The sequence below is a fragment of the Dasypus novemcinctus genome, chromosome 2, assembly GCF_030445035.2.
Source record: "Dasypus novemcinctus isolate mDasNov1 chromosome 2, mDasNov1.1.hap2, whole genome shotgun sequence".
In the NCBI taxonomy this organism is placed as follows: Eukaryota; Metazoa; Chordata; class Mammalia; order Cingulata; family Dasypodidae; genus Dasypus; species Dasypus novemcinctus.
In genome coordinates this window covers 148213487-148231922 of record NC_080674.1, presented here as the reverse complement: position 1 = coordinate 148231922, position 18436 = coordinate 148213487, and the positions used below count along the sequence as shown (strand labels likewise).

At 44.3% G+C, this 18436-nt stretch overlaps 1 protein-coding gene across 2 annotated transcripts in view; it reads left to right on the top strand.

Moving 5' to 3' along the window:
* PFDN1 (prefoldin subunit 1) overlaps positions 1 to 18003 on the top strand; it is an 84495-nt gene extending 66492 nt beyond the window's left edge. For both annotated transcript variants that reach the window (XM_058279769.1, XM_004477834.3), the window contains one exon: positions 17591 to 18003. In XM_058279769.1, coding sequence (XP_058135752.1) covers positions 17591 to 17674 — 84 coding nt within the window. In that variant the 3' untranslated portion in view covers positions 17675 to 18003. The remainder of the gene's footprint in view (positions 1 to 17590) is intronic.
* The last annotated feature ends 433 nt before the right edge of the window (positions 18004 to 18436 follow it).

Here is an 18436-nt window from a genome sequence, read left to right as displayed (position 1 = left end):
TATAAAGACACTTGGTCTCTGCCCTCAAGGACTTATAGTCTACTGTACCTACTATGTGCCATGTACTGTTATAGGCAGTGAAGATAAAATTAGCTCCTGATGGCATAGTAGATAATAAATAATATAATTGATAAGGTAAGGTAAGGGAACAGAGAATGATGGGATTGTATGTGCTGTTTTATGTCTTTCTGAGAAGGTGATATTTGAGCATATACCTCAGGAAGTGAGGGAGCAAGCCATTTGGACATCTGGGAGAAGAGGGTTCCAAGCAGAGGGAACAGCAAGTATAAAAGCCCTGAGGTGAGAGCATGACTGATGAGTTGGGAGAACAGCAAGAAGAGTAGAGCTGGAGCTGAGTGAGCAAAGTGGGGAATGATAGGAGATGAAATCAGAGAGGCACAGGGCTAGATCATGTAGGACCTTATTGACTATATTAAGGATTTTGGATTTTGCTCAGAAATTGGAAGTTTTTGGAAGGTTTTGAGGACAGAAATGACATGATGTGACTTAACGTTTGAATGGACCTGTCTGGTTGCTGTGCTGCTGAGTGTAGACTATAGCGGGCAAGGGTGAAAGCAAGGAAACCTGTTAGGAGGCTGTTGCATTATCCAAGTGAGAGATGATGGTTTGGAACAGGGTGGTGGTGAGATCCTGCATATAGTTTAAGGTGTAGGGGTAAAAGAGGAGTCAAAAGATCTTCCTGAAATTTTGGACCTGTGATTAAGGAATTATACCTCTCCCCTGCACATAGCTCACTCATTCTCCCATTGAAGAGATCTGGGCTGGGTTCATGGGAGAGGGGGCATTTCAGCTGGGCTTTGAAGGTCAGTTAGAATTTTGCTAGATGGGGTTGGAACAGAGGAGAAAGCATTTCAAATCAAAGTAATAGTGTGGACAGGAATGTGGAAGTAGAGTGATGGTTGGAGTAGAAGGCTGGAATGGGAAATGAGGTTGGAAAGTTCCAAGGAAAAGGAATTAAGACTAAAATGAATGAAATCAACATTATTTCTATTCACTTTATGTAGGTACTTCTTCTCTGGGCAAGTAGTTATTCCCTGTGCCAGTGCTATACATCCAATGTGGTTCTGCATAGAATTCCATGCTACTGGGCCCCTCAGAGTTTATCCTGCAGCAGGACCTGATGTTGAACCAGTAATTCATAGATCAGTGTTTTCTTGCCAATTTTCAAATTCAAAACCAATTTTAAAAAAGTAAAGTTAGAGTTTGGTTGGGACCATGTTACTTTTGTGATATCTATTGGCAAGTTGCATAAGTGGTCGTGTTGACTTAGAATACTTAGCTGTATGAATCTGGAGCTCCAGGAAGAGGTTCAGGCTATTGAAATAAAATAGAGAATTGTCTATATATTGTGAATTTATAGATGGCATTTAATACCGTAGAACTGGATTCGATCAACTAAGGGGAAAACGACAAGGTTCATGGACTGAGCCTTGGGGCACTGCAGCGGGATGTAAAGTTCTTTTAGAGGTATAGACTGTGTGTAGCATGAGTCCAAAGCACTGCACACATACCTATGGGCAGGCCTTTGCCAAAGAGATGGGACCAACTCCCTCCATGGTTAAGGGGCTGCTTTTTTGTGGGCTGTCCAGGTCCCTGGCTTTGTAGTAGTAGCAGAGACTATTGGCTCTATTAGGCCTGAGTTACAAATGTTTTGTGGCTTTCCCTTACCAGCACTGACCCAGGAGCTGGGCACACCTGGTCTGCGAGGGGAAGTAAGTGTATTCCCCTTGGGAGGGGTTGAAGAAGGTAGCCATTCAGTTAGGCTTGGAGCTCAGCACACTGGGACCACACTGCACAGGAAGGTTGGACACAGTCAATTTAGAATATTGGAGATAATAAACCCTGCCATGTATATGTGATATATTGAGTAAAATTTGAGAGAAGTATACTTACATAGGCAAAAGCAGCCATGCCTACTAATTTTGAACAATCCTGCCAAAGTTAAAAGATCCCTAACAAAATGTTTAAAAAAAACTTCTTTGAGAAAATGTGGTTTACAGAACAATCATGCATAAAACTACAGGATTCCTGTACACCACCCTATTATTATTTCTCTATCTTTTAAAAATTATTTTATTATCTTTTTTAAAAAGATACATAGATAACACAAAATGTTACATTAAAAAATGTAAGAGGGGATGCGGACTTTGCCCAGTGGTTAGGGCGTCCGTCTACCACATGGGAGGTCCGCGGTTCAAACCCCGGGCCTCCTTGACCCGTGTGGAGCTGGCCCATGCGCAGTGCTGATGCGCGCAAGGAGTGCCCTGTCATGATGACTTCTGTGCCAGCTACCTCCCAGTAGCTGGCCCTTCTAATATTTGTGGTCCTTTCTTATAAAATGATAGACCCCTAAACACTAGCTTTTTGAGTGAAGAGAGTATAAGTGGTTTCTAAGTGGCCTTGCATCTGGAACTTGAAGAAAGGACAAAATGAAAACCACTACTTGAATCATGTTTGCAAAGAGAAGTGTGTCAAGGGCTCTTTTATTACTCCAGTGTCATTATAAATTTAATTGGTGTTATGTCATCTACTTAGATCAGCGCTAATAGTATATTAAACACCATTCTGTTTGCACCAGTACCATGGTAACTTGGTGGGTGTGGAGTTGGGGACAAGTGGCAGATTTGACGTTTGGTCTGTAGAGTGACTTCATCATGGTCTGCGCCCCTGCATCACCCTGGACGGAGAAGTATCCGTGGGTGACGTGGACCTGACCTCTCCTGTGCCTGCAGAATACTCAGTGCCTGAGCGAAGGCCCTTGTTGATTGATTGACCTTAGCTTAGCGTATGGCACAGTGTTTTCTTAGGTGATTCTGACAGGTGTAACAGCGAATTTTCCTTTACTCTATCTCAATGAAAAGAAAACCAAGGGGTTTTGAAAGTTTTATAAATAGTCCTTTGATATTGGAGTGTAGTTGTAGTTCTCCAATTCTGCCCTCTGCTGACCTATGCAGATCAGCAGAGGCGGTGCAGATGAGTCATGCATCTGTGCCCGCAGTGGCTTTGAGCTCTTGCTTGTTTTTACTGTCTCTAGGTTCTTTTATGGGTTTCCGGTTGCCATATCTCTATTTTTTTAGTTGTATAAATATGTTACTCGATTGGAAAGTGGTAGTGTGCTCACACAGAAGTTTCCTTACCCTTGTTTGTTCATCGGCCCTTCCCAGAGCACTTTTATTATTAATAACTCAATCTAAATGCTTAATGCTTCTGATAACATTACCACCGATTTTTAGAAATTAATGCGTCAGTTTATTTTACGCTGGCCAGTTTGTATGTATATGTATGTGTGTTACTCTAAGCCTATGGGTGGAGTAAAAACTGATTTTCTGTGAGAATAATTTATTAGAACTTGTCTTGCCATGCCTGGTTTAAAACATGGGGCTTTCATATTCTATCTTTTCCCCTTTTGGTGCAGCATTTTGAAAAGAATAGAAAATCTTTTTTTTTAAATTGAGATAAAATTCACCATATTAAACTCAAAAAAAAATTTTTTTTTAGGAGGTACTGGGGATTGAACCTGGGACCTTGTACATGTAAAGCATACACTCAGCCACTGAATTTCACCTACTCCACCATTTTAAACATTTAAAAATAGACAATTCAGTGGTTTCCAGTATATTCCCAATATTGCGCAACCTTCACCACTGTCTAATTCTAGAACATTTTCATCACTCCAAAAAAGAAACCCCATACCCATTAAGCTCCTAGTCTCCTGCCCCCACCTCCTTCCCCTCAGCCTCTGGCAACCGTCAGTTTGCTTTCTGTCTCTATGGATTTGCCTGTTCTAGATGTTTCATATAAATGGAATTATACAATATGAAGCTTGTTGTGTCTCGTTTATTTCATTTAGCATAATGTTTTCAAGGTTCATCTATATTGTAGCATGTATCAATACCTCATTCCTTTTTATGGCTGAATAATATTCCACTGTATGGCTATACTACATTTTATTTATTCAGTCATCAGTTGATGGGCATTTGGGTTGTTTCCCCTTTTTTAGCCACTATGAATAATGCTACTATGAACATTCGTGTACAAGTTTTTGTTTGAACACTTGTTTTCACTTCTTTTTTTCTACAGCAGCTGCACCATTTTACATTCCCACCAGCAGTATATGAGGGTTCCAGTTTTTCCACATCCTCACAATACTTATTTCCCATCTTTTTGGTTGTAGCCATCTTAGTGGTTACAAAGTAGTATCTCATTATGGTTTTGATTTATATTTCCCTAATGGCTAATGATGTTGAACATCTTTTTGTGTGCTTATTGGCCATGAATATATCTTCTTTGGAGAAAAGTCTATTTAAGTTCCTTGCCCATTTTTTTAACTGGGTTGTTCTGTCTTTTTGTTGTTAAGTTGTAAGAAAATAGGAATTCTCAACTTGCTTGGAGCAGAAAGCAGGTAGGAGCAGAAAGCAGGTTTGGATTGACTCCAGGTATTTGCCACAGATACCTGCATGCTTGTCTTGCCCCCACACTTGAGTCAGTTACACCTCCACCTTTCCAAGAATGCACGGTGTTGCCTTTACTTCCTCTCTCAGCAGGCACACCCTTACTCACCTTCCCCTTTCCATGCATACAGGTCAAACTCCCCCGTAAACACTGTTGATGTGATCCTCTTGCTCTTCTGGTAAGACTGAAACAAACTAAAGACAAACTGAAATAGCAAGAATTTTTGTTTTCACTTTATTTGCTCATTTGGAAGACTTGTTGTAGAGTTTAAATAATCCCTATTGATGAATACTTGGCTTTCAGATCCTGGAAAAGCAGGAGGAAAAAAACGTATATAGGGAAATGTTTGCTTTTGTAAAATTTATTTACCTGAGGTTTCTTTATTATGTACTGTGTATGTATATTTTTTCACATAAGATGGGACTTAGAACTAAGTTTGTTCTATATAAACTGTAATTTTTAGTTTTTGTTTGTTTTATAAAAGAACCGAAGACCCCAGATTGTGTTTCTGAGCCATGACATTGTTAGTGCTCTCTGTGCATCCTGCTCCTGAACTTTTTTTGCCCATTTCCTAAAGCAGACAAATGCTTGTCTTGTTTAACCTACCTTTAGTACCTTTATACTGTACACAATTCTTAGCTGTGGCATTGTGTGATCTCTGAAGGGTGTTCTCATTGCTCCTTTATTTCCTGAACATAGCATTTCAGCCCCTGTAATAATTTCCTTGGGCATAATTATACTGGTGTTTCTACAGCCCCTGTGTTGGACCTGCATGAAGCTCACTGAAGATAGGTAAAAATATTGGTCAGATACTGCAGTAGGTGTGCTGGCGGGGCTCATCTGTAACAATTGAAATATCAGGTAATTTTCCTTCATGAAGCCTTAGGGTCAGGTCTCAGGGAGCCATAGACATTTTTAGATTGGAAGGTATCCTAGAGGCCACTTGATGTAGCACTCTCCTCTCCAGCTACCAACCATTTCTGACATGTCGTTGTCACTGTTCTTATTTGAACACATCCAGTGATTTCCAGGGTCTTATCATTTTTCTTGAACTACTATTATCTTCTATGACACCAAGAAATCTCCCTCCTTTTTAGTGTTATTTGCTGGTTCTTTCTCTTCTTTCCAGTGTTAAAATAATGAATTTCTTCAAGGCTGAGTCCTAGGCTATCTTCTCTTATTCTGTGTTCTTTCTCTAGGGATTTCATCCATTCTCATGGTTTCACGCATTACCTCTATGCAAAATTATATCTCTAGCCCAGGCTTCTTTTCTGTACTTCAGACACAATCTTGTTTTCTTCTCAATCTCACATGTCTCCACAAGTATCTTGAACTCAGCATGTCCAAAACATAACTCATAATCTTTACTTCCAAACCTGGCCCTCCTTTTGGATTCCTTATGTCAGTGAAAGACAAAACCATCCAGCCAGCATGCAACCAGGTATTCTTGGGAGCCATTCTAGACATAACCCACCCACCCCCAAAGTTCTGAAATCTAATGAAGGTTATGATGAAGGACTTGGTGAAGTCCTGATGTTGACTCCTCCTGAATATTTCTTAAATCTAGCTGCTTTTCTCAGTCTCTGCTGCTACCACTACAGTGCTCTCATCTCACTTCAGAGGCCTCCTGAAAGGTTTCTCAGCATTCATATTTACATTCTCAGTGCTTTTCAACCTTTTTTTATATCACACAGAAAATAATTGTGCACAGTTCACTGGAATAAATGGAAAAGGTGCTCAAGGTTAGAGTTAACTGTCTAGAGGGGCTTTGGAATTTCTGAACCCACTCAGCCACCCCAGGGACTGAGGGGTCAGTGACTTGGGCTTCTCTGTTACCCATTCATGCCTGGTAGGCAGTCTGGTCTGTCGGAGAGCTCTTCTCTAACTCATTCTGTGTTGCAGCCAGAGTAACAGTTTGTTTTCAAAGGAAATTTGACATTTGTTACCCTTGTTTAAAAACTAATGGATTTCCATTGTTTTAAGATAAATACCAAAATCTTTAATATGGCTTAAGATCCCTTATGATCTGACTTGACTTCACTAGCCTTATCTTTCTCTATATCACTTTCTCAATCTGAGCTTCAGGCTTGCTGGCTGTAAGTCAGTTCTCCAAACATGCTGTACTGCATTTGCCCTTTGCACATGCTACTCCATTTGCCTGAAAGTGCTATCTTCTTCACTCTGGCCTCTTTTCTTAATTCTTACTTATCTTTCAGAACTAAGTTCAAAAGTGCTTCTGTGATTTCCTTGATTCTGTCACGTGTTTCATCCATTAAATGCTGTGCCTTTCCCTCAGCCCTTTTTACAACGGTAATTAGATGTCTTTGTAATCTCTATGAATAAGTATGTGACCTGTTCACTGCTCTAATCCCAGTGCATAGAAGACCTAACATATATTGGGGTCCTCGATAAATGCTGGTTAAGTGCCAGTTTTTGATGCCAGGGATTAAGCATTAATCAAATCAGACAGGATTCCTGCACTTATGGAGCTTACATTTAGTGCAGGGATACAAACAATAAAGAAATAAAGAAGAAAATATCATGCAGTAAAGTTGATGGTTTAGTGAGTGATGGGGGACCTCTTTTAGTTGAGTAATCAGAGAAGGCCTTTCTGAAGAGCTGAAATGCCAGCTTAGCTTTGCATGAAAAGAAGGCAGTCATTTTAAACATTCAAGATAGAGGCAACAGACACTGCACATGTCCTAAAGTAGAGATAGGTTTGGTGGAGATGATTAAGCATAGTTGAAAATTGGTAGATGAGGTTGGAGAAGGTGGCAAGGGTCAGATCATGCAGGACTTACCAGCCAGGTGAAGGAGTTTGGTTTTTATTTTATGTGTTTTTGGAAACCAGTAGAGAGCTTTGAGCTAATAAGTAACCTGGATAAGTGGATTTGGTTCAACTGATAGAGCAGCCACCTACCACCTGGGAGGTCCAGGGTTCAAACCCAGGGCCTCCAGACAGACCTGTGTGGTGAGTTGGCCCACATGTAGTGCTGATGTGTGCACGGAGTGCCGTGCCATACAGGGGTGTCCCCTGCGTGGGGAAGCCCCACGCACAAGGAGTGCACCCCATAAGAAGAGCCACCCAGCGCGAAAGCAAGTTCAGCCTGCCCAGGAGTGGCGCGGAACACATGGAGAGCTGACACAGCAAGAAGATGCAACAGAAAGAGACACAGATTCCCGGTGCCACTGAAAAGAATGCAAGTGGACACAGAAGAACACATAGCAAATGGACACAGAGAGCAGACAGTGCTGGTGGGGGCAGGGAGGGAGAGAGAAATTTTTTAAAAATCTTAAGAAAAAAAAAATGAGTAACCTGATTTGATTTATGTTTTACAATATCCATTTCAGAGGTACAGGCTAGAGATGATGGGGACCTGGACAAGGATGATGAGCAGTGGAGCTGGATAAAAAGAGGAATATGGTTCGGAGATATATATATATATATATATATATATATATATATATATATTTTTTTTTTTTTTAAAGATTTATTTATTTAATTCCCCCCTCTCCCCTGGTTGTCTATTCTCTGTGTCTATTTGCTGCGTCTTGTTTCTTTGTCCGCTTCTGTTGTCGTCAGCAGCACGGTAAGTGTGGGCGGCGCCATTCCTGGGCAGGCTGCACTTTCTTTCGCGCTGGGCGGCTCTCCTTATGGGGCGCACTCCTTGCGCGTGGGGCTCCCCTATGCGGGGGACACCCCTGCGTGGCAGGGCACTCCCTGCGCGCATCAGCACTGCGCATGGGCCAGCTCCACACGGGTCAAGGAGGCCCGGGGTTTGAAGCGGACCTCCCATGTGGTAGACAGACGCCCTAACCACTGGGCCAAGTCCGTTTCCCCGGAGATATATTTGAAAGTAAATTAACAAGACTTTCCAATGGATTGGATGGTGGGGGAATTGAGGAAAAGAATAGAATCAAGGATGACTTATGTATTTTTTGTTTTTATATTTTTAAATTGAGCCATTGGGTGAAGGTTGGAATCATTCAGTACAATGAGGGAGACTGGGAGGGTTCAAGGGTGACTATAAATCAATCGTGTGTTTTAAACATGCTAAATTTGAGTTTAACTTCCTAAAGGGTAAGTAAGATATTGGATATGTAAATCTAGAATTAAAGGGAAATTATCTTGGAGGTAGAAATTTGGGAGATATAATAATGTTTAACGCTCTGGCACTAGATGGAGGTTTCTAAGTGACCATCAATGGGGAGAAGAGTTCCAGGACAGTGTCCTAGAAAATGCTGACATTTGGAAATTGAACAGAGAAGGAGTCACTAAAGAGGAGTAGCCAGTGATGTAGTAGGAATATATGAGTGGTATCATGAAAGCTAAAAGAAGAAAGCATTTCAAGAATTGTGTTGAATACTGTAAGAAAAGAATAGAGAAGTAGCCACTGGTTTGAGCAACATTGAGATCATTGATGACCTGGACTATGGTCAGTTCACCAGTGTGGGTGGAAGCGTGGGTGGAGAGGTCTGAGGAGCAAATGGGAGGGAAAGAAGTGGTGGCTACTAATAAATACAACTACTTCAAAAAGTTTTTCTGAGGGAAGCTGATGTGGCTCAAGCAGTTGGGCTCCCATCTACCATATAGGAGGTCTAGGCCTCCTGGTGAAGGCAAGCTGGCCTGTGTGGCGAGCTGGTCCACACCAAGTGCTGACCTGCATAGTGGCCTGCGCAGAGTGCTGGAGCGCTGCTTTACACAGGAGTGCTAGCCCATGTGGAGAGCTGACACAGCAAGATGGTGCAACAGAAAGAGACACAGAGGAGAGATAATAAGAGACTCAGCAGACCAGGGAGCTGAGGTGGCACAAGAGAATGATTGCCTTCCTCCCACTCTGGAAGGTCCCAGGATTGGTTCCCAGAACTGCCTAATGAGAGCACAAGCAGACACAGAAGAACACATAGCAAATGGACACAGAAAGCAGACAATGGGGTGGGGAGGGGAAGGGAGGAGAAATAAATCTTCAAAAAAAGAAGTTTTCCTAAGAAGGGGAGGAAAGAGATGGGGCAGTACCTACAGGGGAATGTGATGTCAAGAAAGGGTTTTTCGGGAAGTGGACTTGGCTCAACGGATAGAGCGCCCGCCTACCACATGGGAGGTCCACAGTTCAAACCCAGGGCCTCCTTGACCTGTGTGGAGCTGGCCCATGCGCAGTGCTGATGCGCGCAAGGAGTGCTGTGTCATGCAGGAGGTGTCCCCCATGTAGGGGAGCCCCACGTGCAAGGAGTGTGCCCCATAAGGAGAGCTGCCCAGTGTGAAAGAAAGTGCAGCCTGCCCAGGAGTGGCTCCGCACACACAGAGAGCTGATGCAGCAAGATGGCGCAACAAAAAGAGACATGGATTCCCGGTGCCGCTGACAAGAATAGAAGCGGACACAGAAGAACACACAGCGAATGGACACAGAGAGCAGACAACTGGGGCGGGGAGGGGATGGGGAGAGAGATAAATAAAAATTAATCTTTAAAAAAAAAAACAAAGGTTTTTTCCAAGATTTGTCTCACCAAGAAGGATCTTGCAGAGAGAGAGAAACTGAAGATTAGGAAGAAAGAGAACAAATAACCAAGTTTTTGAGAAGGGGAGTGGGGATGGAATAACCAAGTGGAAGGGCTGGTTTTTGATAGGAACAGGGTATCGTCTCCATTTTAGCAATAGTGAAAGGAAAGAGTACGTGTTTGGATATATGTCAGTTAGTAGGTTGCTAATGGGAAGAAGATGGAATTCTGATCATATTGCTTGTATTTTCTTAGTGAACTTGAAGGGAAAGTTCTCTGCAGTGAGAAGAGAGGAGGGAGTAGGGAGATTTGAGGAAACAAGAAAAAGTATGAATGTTATTTCAGAGAACAAACAAATGAATATATTAAGGAAACTTAATAGAATTTCCAGACAGTATTGAGTGCCCATTTGAAATTCATGGTTCTGGATTTAAAGGGAGGCTATACAGCATAAGGTATTGTTTTGTTTTTTCCCAGCAACATTCAGCTATTCAGGTATAGACATGGTGTAGGTAGATAGTTGCATTTAACCTGGATTGGTATTTTGCTAGGCAAGTGCAGTAGAGGAAGAAGGGGGCAAAGGAGAAATGGGTGCCTGCATGGGGAATAAATGCAAATGGTGGACTGTGGGAGTTAAGCTGGGTATGAGTGAAAAAAGCTTTGGGAGCATGATGGTTAATAAAAAGTTTGTCGCTGAGTGATGAGACTGAAGAAATGCTGGAATAAGAGTTTCAAATAGAAGTGACCTCAGAGAATATGAATTGTGGTGGTGGTGATCAGAGAGTGGAACTGAAACTGAAGGAGATGGTACAGTTACTGGTTGACAAGATCTAGGGTATAACCATGGACTGAGTGACTTGAGGTGGGGTAAAGTAAAAATTGTGGGGGGAGAGGAAGTCATGGTATTGGCTGGACCATCTACATTCTTGTTGAAGTCACCTTGAATGGTGCAGCAGGGGTGGAAAGGAAGACAGCGAGCCACTGATGACTGAGTGGTGCTAGCCAGGATGTTGGCAGATTGCGGTAACAAGGAGGCAAAGTGGGCAGTATAGCAGGACGCCATGACCCCCAAAGGAACCAGGGTTTTTGAAGGAAAAAGGAGAAATGGTTTGGCAACTGGCTGAATAAATAAACGGAAGGATGGATGATGGAAACTGATGGTCTTACTAGAGAGCTTTCATTGAAGGTTAAAAGTCCCTGAAATCTCTATCTGTTGGACTTAGTTCTACTCTTTAAGGATCCTTCTTCAAGAACCGAGGTTGACTAAATCGAGCCTGCTGCCTGATTTGTAAATAAAAGTTTTTTGGAACACAACTGTGCATATTCATTTATACTACATTGATTTGTTTACACATTGTCTTGGCTGCTTTTGCCCTTTAGTGGCAGAGTTGTGAATTATGAATTGTGAGGGCCTGAAAAAAGTTTGCTGTGGGGCAGGTGTGGCTCAGTAGTTGAGTGCTACCTCCCCAAAAAAAAGGAAAAGTTGGTTGACTTTTGCTTTAGAACAGTGGTTCTCAAACTCTCATGTGCTCCAAATCACCTGATGGTCTTGTTCAGACACAGAGTGCTGGCTCTATCCCAGCATTGGGTCTGGGCTGGGGCTGGATAATTTGCATTTCTAACAGGTTCCCAGGCGATCCCCTGCCTGGTCCCAGGGACTCACATTTTAAGAGCGTTGCTTTAGATATTACAACAGTGACCAGGTTTCTTTTCCCCTTAATCTTTGTTTTTGGAGCCAAATGCCTTTCCTCCTTCCACCTTCTGTCACTTGATATGGCTTGCTGATTTGCCATCATCACTTTTAAAGCCTGGTGCCCACAGATGATGATGAATCTTTAGCTCGAGCCTGACCAGTGCTATATGCATTGAAACAGTTGCCCCCTCCTAGGTCTTATCTTTCTACCTTGTCTTTTCTAGGTTGTCTAATGGATTGTGCTTTCTCTGGGACTGAAAAGAAGCTGATGTGTTTGGAAGGGCAACAATAGGTAGAGATGACCTGAACCCTTGGGGAACTGAGGGACTAACCACTATTGTTTAGAGGAAATGAGAAAGAGTTTTTTCCCAGTGTAGCTCCACTGTAAGTTTTCAGGTTGTCTAGATGTTTTTCTTGGGCAGGTTGAACTGGGGCTGGTAGCCAGCACGTGGTCATAGGTGGGACTGGGGAATCTGACCCCAAGAAGTAGCAGTGTCAGATCCTCTTAACAGGTAAAAGGCCACCTGGGTGGAAGATAAGGTCAGTGTTTTGTTCCAAGTCTTTTGTTCCTGTCCTTCAGCAGAGGGACCTCTGAAAGATGTTTCTAAAGTAGTTTCTAAACAGATGCAGGGGCAGTAACCCTTTCTTAATTTCTCTCTATTTTCCTGCTCCATGCCTAAATTGCTTTCTCTTTCTTTGAGCTTCTCACCATATAGTTCAGCAGGTACCTCACATCCTCATTGTGTCCTTTATGAGTGAAGAGTTCACAAGTGGACGTGTGTCCTTGGATCAGTTTTACCTTCTCTAGGCTTCACATTCCTACTCGGCTTTTCCCTGCTTTTACTGCCACTGGTGAGTCGTCCTCTCCAGCCAGGTCATCTGAGTTCTGGTGCTTTTAGAGCACTGCACTGCCCCCGATGACCTACTTTGTTTCGTTTCCCTTTCTGAATTCTCTGTGCCCCCTTGTTGCCTTTCGTTTTTTTTCTCTTCCCCTTCTTGTTTCCCTTGCTTTCTCCCATACTTTGCCTGTCGGCCAAGACATGCCTTTATGCCTTCAGTGAATTCTTGTCCTCTTGCTAAACTTCCCTGTTGTGGGCAGCTGGCACTCTCTGGTCATTTTACTTCTATAAACGGAGAGCACACGAGAATCACTGAAGTTCTAGGATTTTTAAACTTTGAAGTCATGGAAGAGACAGTGAGATGGGAGAGATTGAAGTTGGCAGTGGTGTGCAGAAGCTGGAAGCCATGGATTCAGCCCACGGGAGAGGTGTCTGGCCTGGGTAGTTTATAAACTCAGGACAGTCTCTCAGGACACGCATTGTGGAGAAATCAGGGGTAGACGGGAACCGAAGAGTGGCTTGTCCCCTGCCCCTGTAGTCTGGATTGGAGTCGGGCAAACTGGAAGGGCTGCTTTTATTCTCTAGGTCTTCCCCCTCTCCCATGTTCCATTTTTCCTGTTTGATTTCTTTAGGCTTTCATTTGAAGAAAAGTTTCTGTGGCTAAAGAAAAAATTGTGGGGAGAGGACACTGGTATTGTCCAATTCCTCATTGTAAAAATGGGCAAATAGAGGGTCAGAGGGGAGAAAACTCTTTTCTGCTCTCCAAGGAATGAAAACAGAAAAAATATTACTTTAAAAAAGGAGAGGGAGACCAAGTTCCTAGGAAAAGAAAAAAAGTGTCATGAGATGAATTACCTCAGGAACCTGTTTGAGAGATTCTGTCACATCAGAAAGTTCTAGGGACTTGAGCCTCTTTATTTCGTGAGAGGAAGAGAATGAAATGCCAACCCCTCAGTCTGACTCCCAGAAAAGAGAACTTTGGGCTGATGAGCAATAACTCTAACAATGTCATTTCCCTGGCCATGCCGAGCCCTACAGGAAATCTTAGACTTTCATGTCGGAACAAGGCTCCACAAGAATGTTGCTGCCCCCAGAGCTTGGTGGTTTGATGCCACCAGAGAATTTCTAGGGAAAGCATCCTGAAGGAAATTGCTCAGTGAGACAGACAGAAGCTGCAGTGAGGACAGCAAATGCCTTTCTAGGACTCCTGGTGGAAGGCATGGGTTTAAAAGTACCCTCTGGAGTTTATACCGAAGTCGAGGATACCAGAGTCCAGGATGCGGGAAATTGGGATGGTTTATTTTACTTCACCTGAGAAAGCATAAGGGCCTTTTCTGTTTGTGAGAGGGAGGCTTTGATGTCTTCTTTGGGATCTGTGAGGTTTGCCTTTTAAACCTATGCATATCCAGGGACCGAGGCTAGAGGACAGTGCTCAAAACTGAAAACCTTCTTGAGGAGGAATGATCATTTTCTGCCACTACTTCCTCTGGTGGGTGTCCCTCGTTCATTCAAGTTGGGAGGGAGAATGAAAAAGGAGCAATGTGTATACAAGTAAATCAGTAAGGTACTTTAATAAATGCACTTTATTCAACGAATATTGAGATTCCATTATGTGCCAGCCACTGTTCTAGATACGGGGATACATCAGGGGACTGCATAGAGTCCTGCCCTCATGGACCTATCCTTCTGCCAAGGGAAGACAGACAAGTACTGTTTCAGGTGGTGATAATCCTATGGAGAAAATCACAGTCAGGAGAACAGGGAGTGTGGGGAAGGCTTTTCAGATAAGGTGACATTTGAGAAAGGCCTGAAGGAAGTCAGGAAGCAAATTCTGTGGCTATCTGGGGAAGAGGGTTCCTAGACCGAAAACAGTGAAGGGCAGAGGCCAGGCAGGAACGTGTCTAGTGTCCTGGAGAACAGCACAAAGGCCGTTGTGGCTGGAGCTGAATGAGCAAGGGGGTAGTTGTAGGAGGTGAGGTCAGAGAATTAGCTGGGAGCAAGACCTTGCATGGCTTTTTGGCAGTTTTAAAGACTTTGCCTTTTACTTCCGTGAGATGGGGAGTCATTGGAGGGTTTTAGTCATGGAGGGCTTCTTAGTGTGCCAGAGCCACTATCACAGATACCACAAAGTTGGTTGGCTTAAACAGAGGAATTTATTGTCCCCTGGTTTTGGAGGCTAGAAGGTTTGTGCCCTCCTGGCGTCGGTACCGTTCCCATGCTGGCTTGCCACAGTTCCTTGGGCTTCCCTGGCTTGACTCCCTGGCTCCTGTCACATGGCGATGTCCTCTCCTTTCTGGCGCCTGTGACTCTGGGATGGTCTTTATAAGGCCTCCAGTAATCTGGGTTAAGGCTCACCCTGCTTCAGCTGGCCACATCGCTACTAAAAATAACCTCTTCAAGAGGTCCTGTTTACAAATGGGTTATACCCACAGGGACACAGATTAAGAACATTTATTTATTGGTGCATATAATTCCACCACCACAGAGAGTTTTAAGTGTTAGAACATGACTCTGGCCACCGTGTAGAAAAGAAACTGATAGAGATTAGGGGCAGGAGAGAGATCGGTTAGGAGATTACTGCATTAAGGGCAGACTGGTACAATTTGAGATTGTGCTAACAAAATGTGTTGGTTGTTTGGATGTTGAGTGCGAAAGCAGGAAGATTCAAGGATGACACCAAAGTTTTTGGCTTGAGCAATTGCAAGAACCAGTAGTTCTAGGAAGAAGCTATGGAGGTTCAAGGAAGAAAAAATGTGACTTAATCCCTGGTTCCTTAAATTTCTCAGTTTCTCTGATGACCTCATTTGTGTTTGGGTCAATTTAACCACAGTTATTTTGGAGATAAATGATTCCCAGCATACAAACTTTTCAGGACACATACCCAGGCCTTTGCAATTTAGTGTGGTCAGAAGCACAGCAGGGGAGGGTCCTTGGGGTCCATAAGAGCCTTGGGGTGGACTCTGACTCTCGGGCATCTCTCATTTTAGGTGCTTTGGTCTGGGTTTGGTTATGAGGGTCTTTTGGCCTTAGGTGTGCTTGGGGATGAGAGGAACTATAGAAATACTGTCACAAAACAGGTGCTACTTTGCTAGGAATGCCCCATCTGTTGGAATTAAGAATTTCAAAGCTGAGAATTAAAACCTGAATTTGATTGGCCAGAGGCTGGGCAACAGGGCAAAAAAGCTCTTGCTGATGTTCCAGGGTTATGGTTTTGCCAGCTGGGACAGCAAGTTGGTAAAATTTAATGCAATAGACCAAGGCCCCTGGGTCCTTGGGTCCCTGGCTGACTCTTGCGGGGGTGGACCCTGCTTGCCCCACTAGCCTTTCCCTCAGATTCCCATGGGGCTAGGAGCCAAAAGGTACCCAGATGGTAAATGGCACTTTGTATCTAGCTGCCACTCCCCTTCTGTGCAATGTTCTGTATGTATACATTCTTCAGTGGTGTGTCAGGAATCATTACTACTTGCCTCTTTTTAACTCACCATAAGTAAAGTCTAAGGGTTGTTTATCAAAGGAAGTTTAAGTTCCTACTATGACATCACAATGATAAGACTATATCAGGTTTGGCAGTTTAATAAAACAAAATTCCTTAGCAACATAAGATTTGTGTCCATTGAATTGATAGCATGATCCCTACGGGTTTTTATGGTGCTCCTGTTTGCGTTGTAAGAAATCATGTGCAAATTGGACAGATGGGAGACGAGTAAAGCGACATGGCTCCTTCTAGCCTTAAGGAAATGTGAAGTTGAGGAAGGACAAGCAGGAATCAGAGGTTCATACAAGGACTGGTGATTTGTGTGTGCCACGTTTGGCACCTATAGGGAAAAGCCTCTAAATGTATCATTTAATAAATTATCTGGGCAGGGAGTGGGAGAAGTTAAACAGGGATATGTAGAGGGACACCAGAGAGGTTCAGTGGTGAAGGCGGCGAGGCATAAGGGGCGTGCACTTCATTTTTCCCCATCTCAGTGGTTGGAGATGAGTTCCTGAGCAAATCCCATCAGACCAGGCTGCGGTGCTGCTTCAGGCACGGTCACATGTAACTCACCACCCTCTGCCCCACTCTTTCCCCTGGCTTTCCCAGGTTATATGTGCACTCCTGTGGTCAGAGGGAACCTCCTGCTGCTCGGGGGGAGGTGGAGGGAAGGGGAAGGCACTGGCTGCATCCGGGCTGCCTGGGCCGGGGCTCTCCATTACTGGGTCTGTGTGGCTTGGTCATTTGCACCCTGGGAGGAGATTAGCAAAGTGTTCGGTTGAGACGTGGCTAATATTCCTCAAAAAGGGAGCCATCACTTCATGTCTGTAAGTGGGAATGAAACCACAAGTATGTCCTCAGGGTAGGGAGCAGTGATGAAGCTACCATACTTCTGGGGTGACCACAGGGCAAATAGTGGACAGACAGCATTTCCTTTGACTAATCGTTTGTAATCCTGGTCCAGATGTGGCTCCTGAAAGTAGTTAAAGTTCTGTGTCTGTGTTGGCATTTTTAATTTAGAACCCAGATGGGGTGGGAGGTAAACTTGCAAAAGGTGTGTTTTATTTGGTGTGTCACTGTGCTGGATTTCTAGCAGGCAGCAGTTTCATTAAAAAAGCAGATTTCATCCTGACTCATCTGCCTCGATGAGATGTGTGATACAGTCTCAGTCCTCATGGCAGCTGGCTGTCTCGCTGGAACGAGCAGAGTGCACACTCTCCGTTCTGTGGCAGTGGTGGCTCTAGGCGTCTGGCCCAGGCCATGGAAAAACTTGAGGAGAAAGTCTGTTACAGGGCAGGAGCTTTGTCCTGGAATTTCCTGGCCTTTGGCTGGCTGGTATAAAGGCCTGTATCAAGACCCTTCCCCCGTCTTCCACAGAGCACTTCTGCTTCCCGAACCAAGCGACCCCTTCCTCCCTGCCCAGGTGCCTCCCTCCAGGTTAGGTGGGGTGGGGGTGGGGAAGGCACCCTGGGCAGGTGTGTGCACCTGATCCCAATAGCCAGTATGCTCCTTAAAGTCATCACAGAGAAGTCATTACCATTGGGCACTGTAGCTGCCTCTGCTATCCTGGCCCACTCACCCTGCTCCTAACCTTGTTTCTTCCTCACATTGCAGCAGAAAAAATCCTATCTTGAGCGGAGCGTGAAGGAAGCTGAGGACAACATCCGGGAGATGCTGATGGCTCGAAGGGCACAGTAGGAAGCCTCAGGGGAAAGCTCTTCCTCTGGACCCTGTCCCTTCCTGGGGAGGGAGGAGCAGCCTGTGCCGGGAACAGCCTCTCTTCTGCCCAGATGGACATTTTCTCTGGATAGCCTAGGAACCCCACATTTTCTCCATTAGCCCAAGTCCCTTGCAGATCCCACCCTTGTTTTTTATTCTGGCTCTGCCTGCCACCCCTGCCCCAAGACACTCCTCTCTTTCTCCTGAACTCCCAAGAAAAGGGAGAGGAGAGGCAGGACAGACAGGGAAGCGCTGCTTGAGTCTACTGCTACACGTGCTGGTCCCACCAATAAAAGGCATCTGTCCTACTCTAAGTCTGCTTGTTTTAGCCTGAGGGATGAGAGCAGAGGGCCAGAGAAGTGGTGGCTTTTGTTCCACATCCATCCCAGTCCCTCTCCAGGGCTGTGGTCCTGCTCCTTCTGCATCAAAGCCTTTCTCTCCTTGGGGTTGTGGTCTCCCCTCTTCTCTTTTCCTTTTCTCTTCAAGTTAAATCCCTCAACTTCTGGGCCTCCATGTAGTATATAGATAGGGAAGGAGGAGACCAGGGTAGAGCGGAATTTAAATGAGCAGAATAGTGGTGGTTCTGTGGCAGTCTGCCTAAAGATGCCTTCCCCTCCCAAACATTCCAAGGGAAGCATCAGTAATAAACCAGCACCACCAAGGCTGTCTCCCTTTGGCCAATATCATAAGGAAGGTAGACACCACAATCCTGAGGCCTCCTGCAGGCTTAGGGGCACTGGT